General features: G+C 36.3%; 1 protein-coding gene and 1 long non-coding RNA gene across 2 annotated transcripts; both read right to left on the reverse strand.

Annotated features, from left to right (window-relative positions):
• Positions 1-3,031: 3,031 nt before the first annotated feature.
• On the reverse strand, positions 3,032-12,130 carry dnajc8 (DnaJ (Hsp40) homolog, subfamily C, member 8). Its single transcript, XM_053483237.1, has 9 exons — positions 12,020-12,130; positions 10,626-10,727; positions 9,488-9,544; positions 9,282-9,348; positions 8,842-8,936; positions 8,558-8,629; positions 7,397-7,488; positions 6,363-6,438; positions 3,032-4,045 (listed from the first exon to the last, which is right to left on the reverse strand). The coding sequence occupies exons 1-9, from the start codon at positions 12,092-12,094 to the stop codon at positions 3,926-3,928; spliced, it is 756 nt and encodes a 251-aa protein (XP_053339212.1). The 5' UTR covers positions 12,095-12,130; the 3' UTR covers positions 3,032-3,925.
• A 2,321-nt stretch (positions 12,131-14,451) lies between these two features.
• On the reverse strand, positions 14,452-17,106 carry LOC128510796 (uncharacterized). Its single transcript, XR_008356134.1, has 3 exons — positions 16,078-17,106; positions 15,777-15,959; positions 14,452-14,685 (listed from the first exon to the last, which is right to left on the reverse strand). It is a non-coding gene; the product is annotated as an uncharacterized LOC128510796 (long non-coding RNA).
• Positions 17,107-18,195: the final 1,089 nt, after the last annotated feature.

An 18,195-nucleotide genomic window follows, 5' to 3' on the forward strand; every position in this document is an offset into this window, starting at 1 on the left:
GGCAGTACTAGTCTGGCATTTCTAGTTTCCAGTGTGGCAACAAAGTTGCTTTTTGATCCTTCAGGCGCTGAACAGAAGGGAAGATCAATATCGTTCTACGCTTTTTGTTGCTGTGCGGCATTTTGTGATGATCCCTAAATCATTCGTTGTGCCGTAGAGAATAATGGTGTTTATGCTTTTAAACATGTATAATTTAAGGCGGATGTAGCTTAAAGACAATGTAGAGAGGAAATATATCTGGGTATCTTATTTGCGGGTTTATTTACGCAGCTGTTGAATTCGGAGATGCGAATATAAAACTAACTTTACCGCCGTCACAAACAGGTGTTATGCGCTAAAATGCCCCCCTGCCACGGATTCCCCCCCTACATAATCTCTATCAAATATTATATTGGGACATACATTCAAAGGTTTTTTATTATTATCAAATATATTATTACTGTTATAATTTTTTACCCCTAGGCACGTGACAGCCGTCGAGACGATTAATACAAATCCTCCAAAATGATTTATTTTGCAGGGGTTTGTCAATGTACAAATAAATTACCACAAATTACACTAATTAAATATTGTTTGTGGTGAAAAATTATAGGAAACGGTTTTTATTATAAAATAAGCAATATAAAAATATACATGTATATGAAAACAATATATATAATTTATGTAATTTTCCCCTATACAACATTTATTTATATTGCTTATTTTATAATAAAATTCATTTGTTATAATTTGTAATTTGTAAACCATAAACCTATGAATTTATGTTCTAATATATTATTTGAAAGAGAGCAATCCGTGGCAGGGGGGTTGGGCATTTTAGAGCATAACACCACCTGGTCAGTAGCGTACAGTGTGTAGTGGGCATAATAACGTCAATGGATACATTTGTTACATGGACCACAAAAAAGCAAGTGATTTAGCACTATCAGCCTAATCAACCAAACTTGTGTTTTGTGTCTTAAACCGCTGGCAGCAGACAGCACGAGACCCAACAAAGTAGGAAGACACTTAGAGACAACACACCCCAGTCACATTAATAAGCCTTTCGACTTCTTTGAAAGAAAGCTCTAAATAAGTGACAAAGTAAGCCTGTTATAACAATTGCACGTGTATTTTATCTTTCTTGAACTTGGTGTTATTTGATCTTATCGGTTTAGAAATTGATATTTCAATAAATAGTACACTTGGCCGTTTTCGTTATCATTTTGTTGACTAATGGGGCTTGAAAATTCGCCCACCCTTTTAAGTGGGTAATGACAGAAAATGTTTGAGAACCACTGCATTAAGCTAACACAAATACAAGCATATTTTAGTGTATCCTTCGACCAGGGTAAACAAAAGACAAAAAGAAAGCTTTTTTTTTTTTCAAATGTGCACAATTAATATATATTGGTTAGCACTGTCGCCTTGCACCTCCAGGGTCCGAGTTTGCATGTTACATTTACATTTAGGCAGACGCTCTTATCCAGAGCGACTTACAATTTTATCTCATTATTCATCTGAGCAATTGAGGGTTAAGGGCCTTGCTCAAGGGCCCAACAGTGGCAACTTGGTGGTTGTGGGGTTTGAACCTGGGATCTTCCGAACCGTAGTCCAATACCTTAACCACTGAGCTACCCCTGGCCTGTTCTCCCCGTGCTTGATGGGTTTCCTCCCACAGTCCAAAGACCTGCAGATTAGGATGATTGGAGTTCCCAAATTGTCTGTAGTGTTTGAGTGTATCTGTTTGTGCCCTGCAATAGATTGGCACCCTGTCCAGGTGTACCCTGCCTCGAGCCCTAAGCCTCCTGGGAACTAAGCAGGCTTGGGCCTGGTTAGTACTTGGATGGGAGACTACCTGGTGCTTTAAGCTTTTCAATATCATTCCTCTTATATAATTTTAATTATTTTTATTTTACATCCCTGTTCATAGTTCAAATAGGCCTCCATTAAAACCAGCTTTGCTTATGGCCATACCAGTCTGAGAGTGCCTGCTCTCGGGAGCTAAGCAGGAATGGGCCTGGTAAGTACTTGGATAGGAGACCAGCTAGGAATATCAGGTGCTTTACGTTTTTCAATATTATTCCTTTCATAGTTTTTTTTTTAAATACTTACCCACAACAAAGAGTCCACAAAACAGCCATTTTCACCTCTTTAGCGCAGTTTGAAAGCGTCAGTCCAACAGAAGGGAGGGGGGCCAGGTCTTATAAATCACATGATTGCATCTCAGGATTTTTTTTTTCCAGTTCATCCATTCTGTCTCTAAAGTTTTCAAGAACACAATGTTGCCTCCTAACACAATTTTACTACCTTGTCTCAACAAATACCACTGTCAGAAGTTGGGTCAACAATACAATATTAATTCATTCAAAATTTATCTAGTTGGATTTTTTTTTAAGTGTAGGAGAAAAGAATAGTTTTTTTAGAATTAGGATTTAGGGTGCTTTCCCTGGTAAATTTCCTTGCATATTAAACAAGTGGTTCAACACTATATTCATCCCTATCAAAGCAACTCTATATTTAATCGTTACCACTTGCACATCTGCTAACAAAGAGAACAGCAAAAAACATTGGATATTAAAATAAGAAACCCTACTAAAAAATCTAAATTGCTTACCCATTGGCTTGTAATATTATTAAAATGGAAAAAGAGAATTACCCTAAAGAGTCACCATACCTTTAAAGTAAATTGAGTTTTTTTTTTTTTTTTTAAAAGTATCAGATTACAAAAATAAAGTTTCTCACCTTAAACAATGAGATGCACAGCAGCACCAAAGCAGTTAATTTAACTGAAGATAGGGCTTAATGCGGCCTCTTTCCTGGCACATATATATTAGACGAAAGCTGAAAAATGCTATTTTTAATTATGATCTGGTGGCCTATCAAATATTAAGCATATTGTTAGTACGGATGTGTAGTAAAAGTAAAAATGATTTCTAGAGTGATGCAGACTCCCCATGAAAAACAAGGATCAGGTGATCAAACTTGCAGATTTTACCTTCATACACTGCGCAGGTTGTGACCTCTGCTGTTCAATTGCAAAACCGTGCAATTCCATTAGATGTGTATTTAATAGAAGATTGCTACATTAGATTTAGGGCATCTGCCAGGAACCCTTACCCAGAGTGACTTAGATTCATCTCTATATACATCTGCAGAGGAAAGTGTTGAGGATCTAGCTCAAAGATCCAACAGTGGGATTTGAGCCTATGACTTTCTAAGCAGTACTCAACATCTTACCCACCGAGCTAAACGTGCCTCAGGGATATCTAACAAATGAATAGCACATTGTCACATTTTTGGATCTTGATGTATTTTTTTACCTTAAACAGGCAGGATACAATCCAAGAACCTCAATGTGAAAAAAATAAAAATAAAATAATAATAATAATAATAATAATAATAAGAGGCTAAATATTTTCATGAAAAGTGCCAACAAGGTACAATTTTAAAACTGTTAGAAAATAGTGCCAAAAAAAGGCAACACAAATACCACATTGAATTTTTGTGTAGGCTACAAACATTGTTTATTCTGAATGACCGGGGTTTATTTAAAAAAAAAAGATCAAAACAAAAAACTCGCATTTTTTCCTCATGTGCACAATTAACATCAAACTCACAAATATGTACAAATTTAAAAAAAAAAAAAAAAGAGAGAGAAAGAAGGGGAAAAAGTAGACACTACCAGCCTGATTGCTCCTGAATAACCTATTTGATGAGAGTAAATACAAACGGTATTTAAACAAGTGTCCATCCAGCCACAGGACGACTTTTCCCCCTAGCAGATGAGAAAAGACTAGACATGGGTTGCAGGAGATAAGGGTGTCGTTCCACGGCGCCCTCAGCTGGGCTGAGAGGGTCATTCCAGAAACACACACATGCAGGCACGCACATACACCTGAAGGGGAGACCCAGAAGTGGAGGTGTAGATGCTCGGACTTCCACATTAATCTCTTTGCTCCATTTTGACCTTGGGAGGCTTGAGGAACGTCCTGTTCTTCTTCTCCTTGGTTTTACCTTTGGCTTGGAAGGTTCTCCAGCTGTCCACACGACCATCCCTTGATTCCTAGGAAAGACAACAAAAAAAAGAAAAAGAAAATAAACAAACAACAACAACAACAAAAATTATCGGCTCTGGGTTGTGGATTTTGGCAGAGGAAAGAGCATTGACTGGCTCACATATGCTCATGTGCAAGTTAGGATCTTAAACTAATTACAGATAAGAAAGAACTCTTGTAAGCAATTATAAGGCAGGATTTGTTGAGTGGAAAAAAATGAAATAAGTCTAACCAACCTACAAAATCATTTGTAGGTTGTAATGCAGCTTGTGTGTGTTTTTTTTTTATTGTTTTTTTTTTTTTACACTTAAGTAAAGGGAATAAAGGAAAGGAATATCTACCTGATGGTATCTTTACACTGTTCTCTACTCTCCTTAAACCAAAAGTGAGGGAAATGCTCATGTGTTGCTCATTTTTAGACAAAAGGAATCTGGTTGATTAAATCATTAAAAGCATGATATTGGTAAGACAAAAAGACTTAAAGCGTGGACGTGCCAAGTATCCATAAACTAATTTGCACAACTTTTAATGTAACCTCTTTGACAAAAAAAAAAAAAAAAAAAAAAATTAACATACATATTCTATGACGGTATACGTTTTCTACAAACTCTGAAATTTAAAGACGATAACAGAAAGCGTTACACTTGTACCATGAAAAAGACCTAAAGAAACACAAAAAGGGTAGATCTGAAATAATCATTGGTTTTGGAATAAATGATTTAGCATGGTCTGGCGTTAAGGACATGACGTGTCTAAATCAGCCTTTAACAAAACCTTATAAAAAGAGCAAAGACATGTGCCTGTGACTTCGTTCACATGGAATTGAATTGCACACCATATGTTGAATTTTGGAATTAACTAAAATTTTAACATTACCATAAAGTGCATGGAATAAAGGTGTGAGATCACATTTATTAAGTAGATTTTAATTTCACACTCATAAGCATGCATTTAAAAATGTACAGCGCCATCTGCTGAATTTTGTGATGAACAAATTTTTTTCAAGGTAGTTTTTTTTTTTATGATATAAGGGTGTTTTCCATTTAAGTTTTAAAGTAGCATATCTTCCCCTTAAGTGGGCTGACTGTGATTAAACAAAGCCTGTGTGTTACATCAAGCTTGAACAAATACACCTGTGAAATTAGTTCAGTAGTTTTACGTGATGCGCGCACAGCCAGACAGATGGACAAATATATATATAAAAAAAAAACATCTTGATGTGTTCTATTACTCTTATTATTATTATTATTATTATTCTATTATCCCCCCTTTTCGCAAATATTTTCCATGTACAGACACACCAACATTAAAGTTGGAGATAATTATTTAAAAAATATGGAGATAATTATTTAAAAAATATATTAAATGATTAATTCAGTGATTATTGCTGACATTTTTGGGTCATTTGTTCTCTCTTTCTCTGTTTTCACTTTTGTGCCATTTTGCGCTTTTTGATGCTTAGCATTGGGCTATATACTCTAATTTATAAGTAAACGTTTAGTCACTATGCAATGTACTTGCCTAGCATTTTAGTATATCAGTATGGTTTGATAAGTATCCTCTGAATTATGGCCACTTTTTCCCCTCCACATTAAGGCTGATCTTTGGATTTCATATTTAACATTCAAAATGTTTTTTCCCCATTATACATTAAAAGAAGCAGGTCCTCAGGGTTAACACTAGAAGGGCCGAGCACCGGTCATTTTGACCGCAATGGGGAAAAAATTATAATAATACTTCACACTCTCATGACATTTCCTAGATCTGTGAGCTAAATCACCCTGTATGCTTACATTTTTTAAATCGCACCAGTAAAAGCCAGTATAAAGCTATTTTGCTAGTCTTGACTTATTTGCATACCGACGGTGATTGGATGTTTACCGAGGGCTCAGGGAATTTGTGTGCGTGTGCGTACTTCTTGTACTGTTCTAAATGTAAATTCTAAATGTAAACAAACAAAATACAGCCTTTTTTTCTTTTTCTTAGAGGTAAACAGAAAAGTGAAGTTGTTCAACCGTTTAGTGTCACGATGCAGATGTTACACTCAGTGTAGTTACCGAAATCACTTCCACATTTCCCTCGCGATTATGTGAGCATAAGCAGTGAAACATTCCGCTATTATGCTGATTATCAACGCCGGAATGAATGGCACATTGTCCAAGTGCAAGTTGATCTTGGAGCTAAACTATTTGCTTTGGGTGAAAGCGCCATCTAGGGATCATTGTGTGTCAGCAGCAGCTTCCCATTTAAAACAATAGGCAGTCAAAACGACCGCTGAACCGCGTTATGGTCACACTAGCGCGGCGCTTCTAATGTTAAGCGTACCTCAAAGTTTTTCTGCCACTCTTTCTCTCTTTTAGCCTTCTCTTGTGTTTCAATCTCCTCTTCTCTTTGCCTTTTTCTGAGGAAAAACAAAACAGGTTTACAAAGGGCTGTAAAACAATGGCATTGCTAATAAGGCATTAATTATACCACAATACACCTTTAAGGCACAGGACATAAATTCAAGAATGCTTTTACACATTTACATTCAATGCCATTTGGCAGATGTCCTTACACAGAGCAATTTATGCTAAATTTTTTTATCAGAGCAGTTAAGGGTCAAAGCCTTTGATCAAACTCGCTCTTACTGTCAAATTGCGTTTTTTTTTAAATATGTTACAGGTTAAACAGAATGCCACAATTTTCTATTAAATTTCAAAACAAAAGGATAAAAAAATTATCGCAACATAATATTGGATGTTCGAGTCAAACCAGGACTTTTGATTGCGCAGAATAAAAGAGCTGTTATTAAAGTAAAAACATCCTTTATGTCTCTGTAAAATCTATAGGCCAGTGGCAGTTTAGAGCAATAAAGTCCTGAGTTACTGTTCGGAAAATCAGCGGTTCAAGCCCCAGCTCCACAAGGTTGCCATTGTTGAGCCCTTGATCAAGGCCCTTAACTCTATCTTCCATCATGGTTCTGACCCCAGATAGGGTTGAGATATGCAAAGAACAAATTTCACTGTGCAGTACGTACATATCAGGATAAAGCGGTATAGACGATCAGGTATGTACATGTAACAAATAAAGCTTTAAAATAATCCCGTGCTACACTAATGCACTTATCCCCACGTGAAGATCATCAAGGTAGAAAGTTTTTTACTAGTAAGCCAGAGCCATGCTGGTTTGATTTGAACAATTTTTGTTGCATTGCCCAACAATAGTCTAAGTAATTGAAATTTTAGACTACTGACTAATTTTAGACTATTGATTTTACATTGCCCTTATTTGTGTATTTTGTGATTATTAATAGTTTATAGCGTCCATTAAGTTATGTTGTTAAGGCAGAAGGGAGTACAACTGAGCAGCTGTCGTACCTCTCGTGCATTTCCTTGGCTTCTCTCTCCTTCCTCTTGATCTCCAGCTCAGCAAACAGCTTCATGGTCTGTTTATACACAGCCTGCCTGAACTAGAACAAAAACAAAAAAGTGATAATTGCCTCTGCATGCCCTCAAGGAGATCAAGTACTTTAAGTATTCCAACTTAAAATGCTGAAATAAAAAATTTTAATCAACCCGTCAATTTATCATGAATTACACCAGATTAAACATGTGAATGCCTCAGCTATCGGCATGCCTGCATAGCCTGTAGTAGTCAAAGACAGGTAATGTGTAAACTTGTACATTGCTCAGGAGAAATTAATGGAACTGTTCAGCAAATGAATCTTCTCTAAAAAAAAATAATGAAACTTTGGGTCAACTAACACCACATCCAGTGCTTGGGCTGGATAAAATCTTATAATAAAAATATGGATCATTTCATAAATGCTATAAAATAATGATAGATTTTCTCTGAAAAAAAAAAGAATACATACACACACCACACAGATACTAAGTGTTTGCATGTTTGAAAGGATATATATATACATATACAGGTATACAGGTAGTCCCTGACTTACGAACGAGTTCTGCTCTGGGAGCATGTTCGTAAGTCGGATTTTTCCTTAAGTCCGGCAAAGTGAATCACATAAGCCTTTAAGACATTGATTAAATATCTGTCCGCCTTCCCAAAATACAAAACTCGTAACTGCGCCTAAGAAAATTAATATCAGGAGAAATGTGTCTGTGCCTTTAAATCAGAGCTTCAGTTTTCAGAGCTATTTCCCACTGTATTGGACTGTGAAATGTTAAGAATTTTTCAAAGTAGGATTATTCACAAATCAGGACATCTTTACCTGACAGCCATTTTCTACCCTAGTGTTTCTGGACTGATTAAAAAAAATGCTCAGGAATGAGAAAAAAAGCGCTAGAAAACATTTCGCACAAAGATGGTTAAAGTTTTAAAGAAATTAAAAGATGGAATTAATCCACAGCCCACGAAGCATAAAGTATTGAAACTATAATTTTGACAAAAATAAGTAAATACCAGTGAAGATGACTTGAATCAACCAGTCAAGCCCTTCTTGTTATTAATTTGTATGCCAGAACACACAGAACAGCCAACAGTTTAGTAGGATCTGACAAAGCTGACTCCGTTACCACTTCAGGGTCGTCCTCCTCGATCACCGTGGGCTTGCCATCTTTCTTCAGCTGCTTCCTCTTCTGATTCATCTGTGAACAGAATAAACTTAGTATCATAAGAGCTTCACTACAAAAGTGCTGCTCAATAGGACTCATCTAAATGTGCAGAAACATACCAGTTATTAAAATTTAGAATACAACAAGCACTGACAAAGCAACTTTTTGAAAAATGGATTGGTTAACTCAACTTATTTCAAACGCGAGTCAGAATGAGATTAATAGTGCACTAAGAGAGCTCTTACATTATGCTCGATGTATTCTTTTCCTGCATGAATCACATCTACGGCCCTTTTCTTCTGTTCAGGTTCAAGGAGCAGCTTGTATGCCTTATCGACCGCTATAAAACAGTCTCAGAGTTAGAAGGCAAGAAGAATAGTTCACTTACACTGCACGCCATACCAGTGCCGAGCCGGTCATTCGACCAATCGCTCAAATATCACACATGCTCACAATCATTCCTATGACAAATGATGTAAAAGCAAACTGACAAAAATAATTAATAAAACCAAAACAAGCACACTTTACTTTACACACTTCTAATATATACCATGCTCTGTACTGTTAGTTTACAAACCTGTAAGACAAACAAACAAAACCTGGCATGTCCATTGATCAGCCTGGGAAACACACATGCTTCTGTTGCCTTCGAGAAGTTAATCAAAAATGGTGAGTAGAAATTTACCTTCGAAGGCTTGCTGTGCTCGGTCTGCATCGTCCTGGTTCTTATCCGGATGGACCAAAATGGACAACTGGCAAAATGGGTGAGAATTTTATTTATTTGATTTTTTTATGTAAAAAATTTATTACAAAAAAAAAAAATAATAATACATTAATAAATCAGGGGACCAAAGATAAAAAAAAAATAAAAAAAAAAAAAAGCAAACGTACCGCCCGAAACCTCTTCTTCAGCTCTTCATCTGTGGCCTCTGGATCGATCTGTAAGACCTTTAACAAAAAAAAAAGAAAAAAAAATGCTCAGCAGAAATTAACTTTATTTATTATTTCATTCGCATTGCATGCATACAATATTAATTTCTTTTTATGTTTATTTTTAACCTCTTTACTTCAAACTCGCTTTTCAATTTTGTCCAAATATCACTTATTAAAACATCCTTATGGAGGTGTACCATGATAAAAGAAAAACAACAACAAAAAAGCTTTTGCAAAAATAAATAAATATGCCAACAAATAAATAGTTACCATACACATATAAATAGTTTAATTTATCAATACAGCAGAAAAATATATCAAACAAATGAGGAAAAAATGTTGTTACAGTAATACAAAAGTGCTTTGAAATTTCCGTCATTTAATAGAGTTACCAACTAAGTACCATCAGTCAAACATTGTCGGGAGACTGTTGGGCCATTTTTATCTTTGTAGGCATCAGGGTGTGTTTGATGCGGGCTGCTACAGGAAGTCAGTGCAGGGTGCGGAGAAGTGTGGTTGTGTGGGAGAACCTAGGAAGGTCATAACGAGACGTAAAGCTGCATTCTGGCTCAGCTGCAGAGGACGAATGTTGGACAGAAGCAGACCTGCTGGGAGAGAGTTGCAGTAGTCCAGTCTTGAAATAACAAAAGACTAAACAAGCACCTGAGTGGTATATGTGGAAAGAAATGTGGATTCTTCTCATGTTGTAGAGAAGAAATCGAGAGGAGTAAGTAAGAATAGCAAAATGACAGCTGATTGTCCAGAGTGACACCAAGATTGTGGGCAGTTGCTGAAGGAGTCATCTGATTGTTGTCTTGATAAATCAAACTGGGATAAAAGCAGTTCGGGTTTTACTAAGATTTAGCTTCAGCTGATGAGCTGTCATCCAGGATAAAATGCTGAGATCTGGGTGGAGTAACACGTCAAGCCCTTTGGATGTTATTTAAATTTTGTTTTTATTTATTTAAAAAATATTTTTTGCCAAAATATAAGAAGCAAGCCTTAAACTGCCTGGTGTGGACAACACAAATAAAACATTTAAATACATGAACTTCAACTTCAATTTCAACATACTTTCTAAAGACAGACGACTCACCTCAAACGGGTTCAGATTAAAATACGTCGAGCCAGGCCGCAACAATCGATCGATCTGCTGTTTGGATGTCAGTACCGAGTCCCGCTTTTCAATTTGCTTCACCTGCAAGTAAACATTTGCATAATTGTATTTACATAAGAAAATAACAGCCAAGAAGTACACAAAAAATAAAAAAAAATAATGGTACAAATAAATCTTATTACTGTCCTCTTAGAGCCAATATTTTTTGCAAGTATTCATCATCCTTCAATTGTCTTTAACTGTTTGTCCATATGCTGCAGTGCAAGATAGTCCTCATTTTATGTCCAATTACACTGCTCACAGAAGTTCGAGGCGAGGGCGTGTTAAATACCCGAACTGAGAGCCACGTATGACAGAGCAACCTTTTACACTCATCCTTTCACATTCATTTATAGCCCAGCAGCATGCAAATAAAGATTCAAATATTGTTGTTTGCATTCCATACAAATACAAGAAAATATACAAAATATACCATAAAAGTTCAAACGGTCTACATGTTTAACATAATTAACATAGTTACTGAAAAGCTATGGACATTTTAAGACACTTATTTTTATAGACAATAAGTGTTTATGAAATATATAGTGATTCAGCAACTTTGCTACTTATGGTCGCAGGAAGCCTGGAGCATATCCCAGGAAACTTGGCAGGACACATGCTTCCCACACACTCACACGGGCAATACAATTTTGGAACACCAGTAATCTGCATGTCATTACCCTGTGGGAGGAAACCGGAGTACCCAGAGGAAACCCACCAAGCACAGGGAGAACAACTCCATGCATTCAGAAGCCGGAGTGCGAATCGGACCCAGACCCTGGAGGTGCAAGGTGACAGTGCTAAGTACTATGCCACCATGCTGCCTGGTTGTGTACTGTAATTTGTAGAAGCTATACAGAGGGATAACAATAATAAAGTGACTATGACTTGTCTACAAGATTGTGTATCTTTATGGCTGTATCCTGAAAGCCTCCACACTTTTTCAATGTGTGCCCTTACTGAACACTAGAACAGCGCCCTCTACGCCCTGTGTCAAGTAGTGCACCACATTAACCATCCAGAAACGGTTTGGAAGTCAACCCAAGTCGTTTCAAAGTCTCGGTGTCTTTTAAGCTTTATATTCGTTAACACGCAGACAGGTCAATTGGACAATAACCCTCATGACACACAATAAAACCCTTGTAAACGGAGCTGGAGCTGTTACTAAGCACAATTGAGTTCCCTAGCAGCCTGGCTAGCCCTGGCAAATGCGTAGTCCGTGTGCACTGAAACACCCTGTTTAGTCGTCTATTAAAATAAATGACCAGAATAAATTATTTTAACCGACTTTTAATAATCTTCTTTGGGCAGGATAGAAACATTAACGCGCTCACCTCTGAATAAAACGTCATAAACGCTTCATCCCCGGTGCTACCTGGAGCCGCGGAGGCGCCCGCTGAAGCCGCCATTTTGGATTTAGACCTCCCGGCGGATGTGACGTAGATAAAGCGGAAGTGCGCCTTACACTAGCTAGCTTTCGCTAAATTAAAAGCGTTCCCAAGTAGGCTGTGTGAAATTGTTAAATTCTAAAAGATAGAAACACGCTTAAATTGATTCACATACTACATAAAGTGTTACATATGCCTCACATTATATAAAACATTTGAGCAGTTTTGTTTCATTAAAATAACAAAGGACCTCCATCCAAAAGGTCATGATGTACCAATACCATTCAGTCCTAAAACGTTTTATTTTAATAATTCGTTAATTAATATATTTTTTTCTAACCAACCATCATTATTTTTACCCCCCCATTAATTGGATTTAGTGATAGGATTTGAAGACTCCTTCCATAAATCCTCAATACACTCTACGTTACAAGTTAAGTTCAGCATTTATCCATCACAGCATAATAAAGTTATCCATTTTTACATATCCCAGCTTTTTGTTTAGCAGCTGCGATCAGAATGTAAGGTTAGACATTATACGGCACCCTTGGAACAGACAGGGTTAGGGGCCATGCTCAAGGGCCCAACAGCGGCAACCTGGCAGAGCTGGGGCTCGAACCTCTGACCTTCTGATCAGTAACTTGGAGCCTTAACACACTGAGCTACAACATAAACAAAGCCCATTAAACAATTTTCTTTACTACTGTATTTATCAATACTCACTTGCTCATCATCTATACCGCTTTATTTATACAAAGGGGACCTGGAGCCTATCATAGAAGACTCCGGGTACACCCTGAACAAGGCAATCTATAACAGGGCACTCACATTCAACCTACACATAATTTGTGAATGACAATCAGCCTAATTAACAAGTCTTTGGGCTCTGGGAGGAAACCCACCAAGCATGGGAGAACATGCGAACGCCATGCATACACACCCTGAAACGGGAATCAAACACAGAACCTGGAGATGCAAGGTAACAACGCTAACCACTAAGCCAGTGCGCTGCCTACCCATCAATAGATTTTTTTTTTTTTTTTTTTTACAGTTGGCCAATCTGCTTATCAATATGCCTTGGCTTATGTGGCACATCCAACTTTCATATCACTGTCACAAAGAGCTGTTTAAGCATTAAATATAACCCTGTGGTCTGAACTAGCCAGCATGCACTACTGTCAGAGGTGTAACAGGATATGAACCAGAATCACAAGCCAATATTTAACAGTACTGTGGTATGTCAAAAAACACCACCTTAAACCTGGAAGGCAGGGAAATGCTACCAATTTCCAACACTATAATACCATTGTATTTTTAAAGTGGTAAGATTTGAATTTGGCTCTGTTCAGGTTGGCAGCCCAAATTTGACAAATTGTTGATCTAGCTGCATTAATTGTGCTAATGACACAGGAAGCATGGGAACACCACGATATCTTGTGTGATATCAAATGCTAGCAACAACAGGCCTATTCTTCACACCTTTTTTGTTGTGAACTCAAACTTCCATGTCGCGTTGTAGGTGACGTACTGTAACAGTTAATCAAAGTCAGTAGACCATCTTTAGGAAACACATCTTCAGTAAGCTGATCTGAATTTGATTTTAAACCACATTTACACAACCAACCCTGGACGTAGTTCAGATCAGCTTTATAAAAAAAAAAGGGTGCATATTGCTACATGAAAGCAATCTGATTCAGAATATGAGAAAAATCAGAGTTGATTGGAAGCCTGAACAAGGTCTTAGCTATACATTTTCCTTTAATCTTAATTTACATTTCATTTCTGGAGAACCATCAAAGAGCACAGTCAGATAATACCATCACACAAATTAAGTAATTACCCTTGGTGGGGATGGGGGTTCATTGGGGATACCTATGCTAGGATACTAGATTTAATTCAAATAATATACCCAAATATTTTTAAATAAATAGAATTGATTGTTACCAGGAAAAATCTAAAATTTTGCCTAATATATTACATTATCTAATAATGTAAAGTTTTGAGTTACTGTCATTGTTTAATCATGTTTTTGGGCTATCGCCTGCAATGGTGAGAAAAAGGATTCCTAGTGGCGGTCAAGTATTTTCCCAATTTCAATTTGCAATTTACTAGCCAGATTTAGTGCTTTTAACAATGGACATTCCCACAAAGCAGCTTTACAGTTATTCAAATTAATTTTAAGTTCAACTGAAATGTTACCTTTTGCACTGAAAGGTCTTCTGGATTACACTACAGTAAGGATCGTGGATAAAGTTGAAATGGACCAAATACAATAAAACGGCAGGACATTTTTAATTAATGCATTGGATATTGAGGTCTTAAAGTCTTGAGCAGAGTAAAGTTGTGCAAAGAAAATGGGAGTGTTCAATCCAACACCCTTTTGAAATGAAAACAAATGTTTATTTTTAATTCTCACACTGAACATACATAGTTAAATTACTAGGAAAGTCTATTGTTTGAGTTTCCTATATTCTTCTATTGCCCATGTGAGTGTCCTCAGAGTTCCTCAGACATCAGCCCGTTTGTGTAGGTACTCTCAATTGCTTCCATGAGACATGCAGCACAGACCTCATCTCTTCCTTCAGCACCAGAGTTATCCTGCTCCTGTTATCCTGCATAAAAAGGGAAAATGTTAGACATATAGGTAACATATTGAACACTGTGGCAAATTTATGAAACTAGATGTAGAAGCTGATTTCTTATTCTCGCAGTCACTTTTTCACAATTTAGGACCTCAAATAAAAGGGGGAAAACTTCACTGATGTGATTACCTGGTGCTTCAGTAAAATTAGGTCGTCAGTTAACTTTTTTTTTTTATTGCCACAATGTTGTGGTGCCTCAGAGGTGGGCAAAGTACACAAATCCTGTACTTAAGTAAATGTAGAGATATAGAGATTGTAGGGCAAACATTACTCAAGTAAAAGTAGACATGCTCCATTTACATGTACGCACAAAATAGTCACCTTTAAATTTACACAAGAATGTAAAGTACATAGTAAACCCTCAAATTCCCCCCCACTTCCTAATTGTAGATGTGCTGTTTTCAGCGGTGTCTGCAACCTCAAACACTTGTCACCATGCAGAAATGTAGTTAAGCCAGGCAGTGCATACAGTTCTAACAACTCCAACATATCAGCTATAACGCTGTAAAACTATATTTTTGCCCTTGGAGATAATCAAACCTAGATGATGCCACTGCCATTTTTATATGTTAAAAGAGGCTTAGAAGGTGGGCAGTAAATGCTCAAGAATAAATGAATAATTCCAGGCCTTAAACATATAGAGCAACTCTTAAGGCATCAAAAATAATTGTTCAACTTTAATGATGAGTGAATTCAATGTCCCCTGTCACTATGTTAAAATTTCCAGCAGAACTTTATACATGTTCCCTATAACATAACACTCATTCATTCCAGATTTAGTCCACATTTGCTGTTAAGCTCTACTCTTCTGGGAAGGCTCAACCTATATTTTAAAGAGTGGCTATGAAGATTTGTGTCTGTTCAGCTGCAGGAGTCCAATCCTGCCACATTACTGAGTCCATCTTTGTGGCAACAGTGTGAGGGAAAAAACACACATGGGCGTGATTCTCAGGTGTTTACGTATCCATGGCCATACAGTATATAATGCTTAGGTTATTAAAAATAATAGAAATTTGACTGACTCTTTTATTCAAACTTTTTAAAGTGTCCATTATACTTACCTAAAAAGCAAGGCAGATATTTTTCACATTTTTTCTGGGCTTTGTATCTGCTGTTGCAGCGCTGCAGGCACAGAAATCAGGTGCACAAAGGAACAAGGAGAGAAGCTTACAGCAGCTTGATGGCAATGTAAAGCTAGAGGTTTCTCGGGTACAAGGTCGAGACCCACAAGAAAACACTTTGCTCTGGACAGAAAGGAGGGACAAAATAAGGGTATTAATATATAAATAAAATAAAAAAATTATACAAAAGACATAAATTAATGATATTTTTCAGCACTACATGTATTACACATATTCTTACCCTGACAAAGTGGAAAGATGCAGCACACAGTACGTCCTATAGATTTCTGGACAATCACGTATGCAAACACTGCACCCTGTTTACCTCCATAACTCTGATCATTAGGAACAGCAGATGACTTTCTACTTCCTGTAGTAGGAATAAATGTTTTGAACCAAGCTATTTATTATTTCATGAAAGCTCATTATCAGCAGATAAACAAGGAAAATCAGTTCACAAACAGTAGAGGCAGAAACATAACACATTTTATATATACATAGAAATGTTTTGTGATGTATAGAAAGGAATTTATTCCATCCAAACATCAGATGGTGCAGTTAAAGAATGGGTACTGGACCATGCGTTCTTAATGTTCTCTATTAGATTTGCTAATGGTTGTACTGCTAATGGCTGTATGCTAATTTTTATTGTACTAGTTATAAATGTTTTTCCTAAAAAATGTACATAAATATATAATATAAATGTGTCTTTCATGCATTTCAAATCAACACATAAAAACGCATATTGCTTAATTTCAGCTATTATTCTAAAACATTTTCAGTTGGTACTGCAAATAATCTCTCAGTTTTACTTTGCCCTTCCATCTTCATCCACAAGCTTTTGGTGATGCAAGAACAAGCAAGAGAGAGAGACGTATGCTGCAAACAATAACGTCTTAATAAAATAGTGCTCAAGCTATGCTTATTAATAATTTCATACGGGGAGAAAATAATTACATTATTTAATACATAACCTTCAAGTCTTTCAAGGCATGCTTTATATAAGTGCCTAACAAGCATTCAAATGGCTTTATGCGACTTACCTCAGTAATCGTAGACAATCAAATTTTTGTTCGGATTCCTATTAGTTCCTAGTCACCAATTATTTAAATAAATACACTACTAGTCAAATGTTTGGACACACCTTCAAACTCCATGGTCTTTCCTGATGTTTATTTCTTTCTACACTGTAAAACAATGCTGAAAAAGTCCAAAATATGCAACAGTCTTATTTGAACAGTTGATCTTAGGGCATACAGTACCGTGCAAAAGTCTTAAGCCCCATATTATATGCTGTAACAAATTTTGTTATGCATGTTTATTATGTCTGCATAATTATATACCTATATATATATATATATATATAACTAAAATTATTTAATAAAACAGCACTATAGGAGAATATATGCATGGCTGTAAAGAAAAAATATATAGTACAAGTGTGACAAAGTCCCCAGAAAAACTCATTCTCCATCAAGCTCAGTAAAACCTAACAGCTATTTTACTTATAGTTCTGTGCAAAAGTCTTGGCCACATACAAAAATATGGCAAAAGCAAAAGATGCTCTTGAAAACATTTTTGCATAAAAAACTTCAATAAAGAGCAATAAAAAGTAATAAAATTAACAGTCAATATTTGGAGTGAAAACTCGTTGCTTAAAATCAGGATTTTTAGACACAGATTTGTGCAGTTTTATAAGTAAAACAGTTGTTAGGTTTTACTGAGCTTGCTGGAGAATATGAGTTCTTCTGGTAACTTTATCACACTCGCTCCCTTCTATTTGTATACAAATCCTAGGAGCGTACATTACTCTATCTGCTACTTATTCTCTGTAAATCCTTCATAACTGCTCTAATCTGAGGTGCCGTTTGTTAATTGGTGATTTCTGAGGCTGGTAACTCTAAATGAACTTCTCCTCTGCGGCAGAGGTAAGTTTTGGTCTTGGTTTTCTGGGAAGGTCTTCATAAGAGACAGTTTCATTATGGTGCTTAATGGGGTTTACGAATGTACTGGACACACTACTGTTTTTGCAAGAACTGTTCCAGAACAGCTGACCTTCGTATCTTAAAGTAGCACCTGACTTGTTTTTATTTGATTAGCTAAGGTAATTCCATGTTATTTCATAGTTTTGAAATCTTCAGTATTGTTCAAGAATGTGGAAAATGAATCAATAAACATAAAACATTTAATTAGAAGGTGTCTCCAAACTTTTAACTAGTACTAATATTAAATTTATATAATGTGTTCCAAAACTACATTCTATTTACATGTTTGATTATACTGTATAAATAACAATATAATCAAACATGTAAATTGAATGTACTTTTTAAAAGATTCAAAAATATGCATGTTTATATAT

Source organism: Clarias gariepinus, chromosome 2, assembly GCF_024256425.1.
Source record: "Clarias gariepinus isolate MV-2021 ecotype Netherlands chromosome 2, CGAR_prim_01v2, whole genome shotgun sequence".
NCBI classification, from domain to species: domain Eukaryota; kingdom Metazoa; phylum Chordata; class Actinopteri; order Siluriformes; family Clariidae; genus Clarias; species Clarias gariepinus.

Bases quoted from the DNA above. Each gene is read 5' to 3' on its own strand.
- dnajc8 (XM_053483237.1), bottom strand. From the start codon at position 12,094: ATGGCGGCTTCAGCGGGCGCCTCCGCGGCTCCAGGTAGCACCGGGGAT. The intron at 9,349-9,487 runs GTACGTTTGCTT...CCATTTTGCCAG, and splicing joins TGAAGAAGAGGTTTCGGGCG to TTGTCCATTTTGGTCCATCC. The intron at 8,630-8,841 runs GTAAGAGCTCTC...TTCTGTTCACAG, and splicing joins AAGAATACATCGAGCATAAT to ATGAATCAGAAGAGGAAGCA.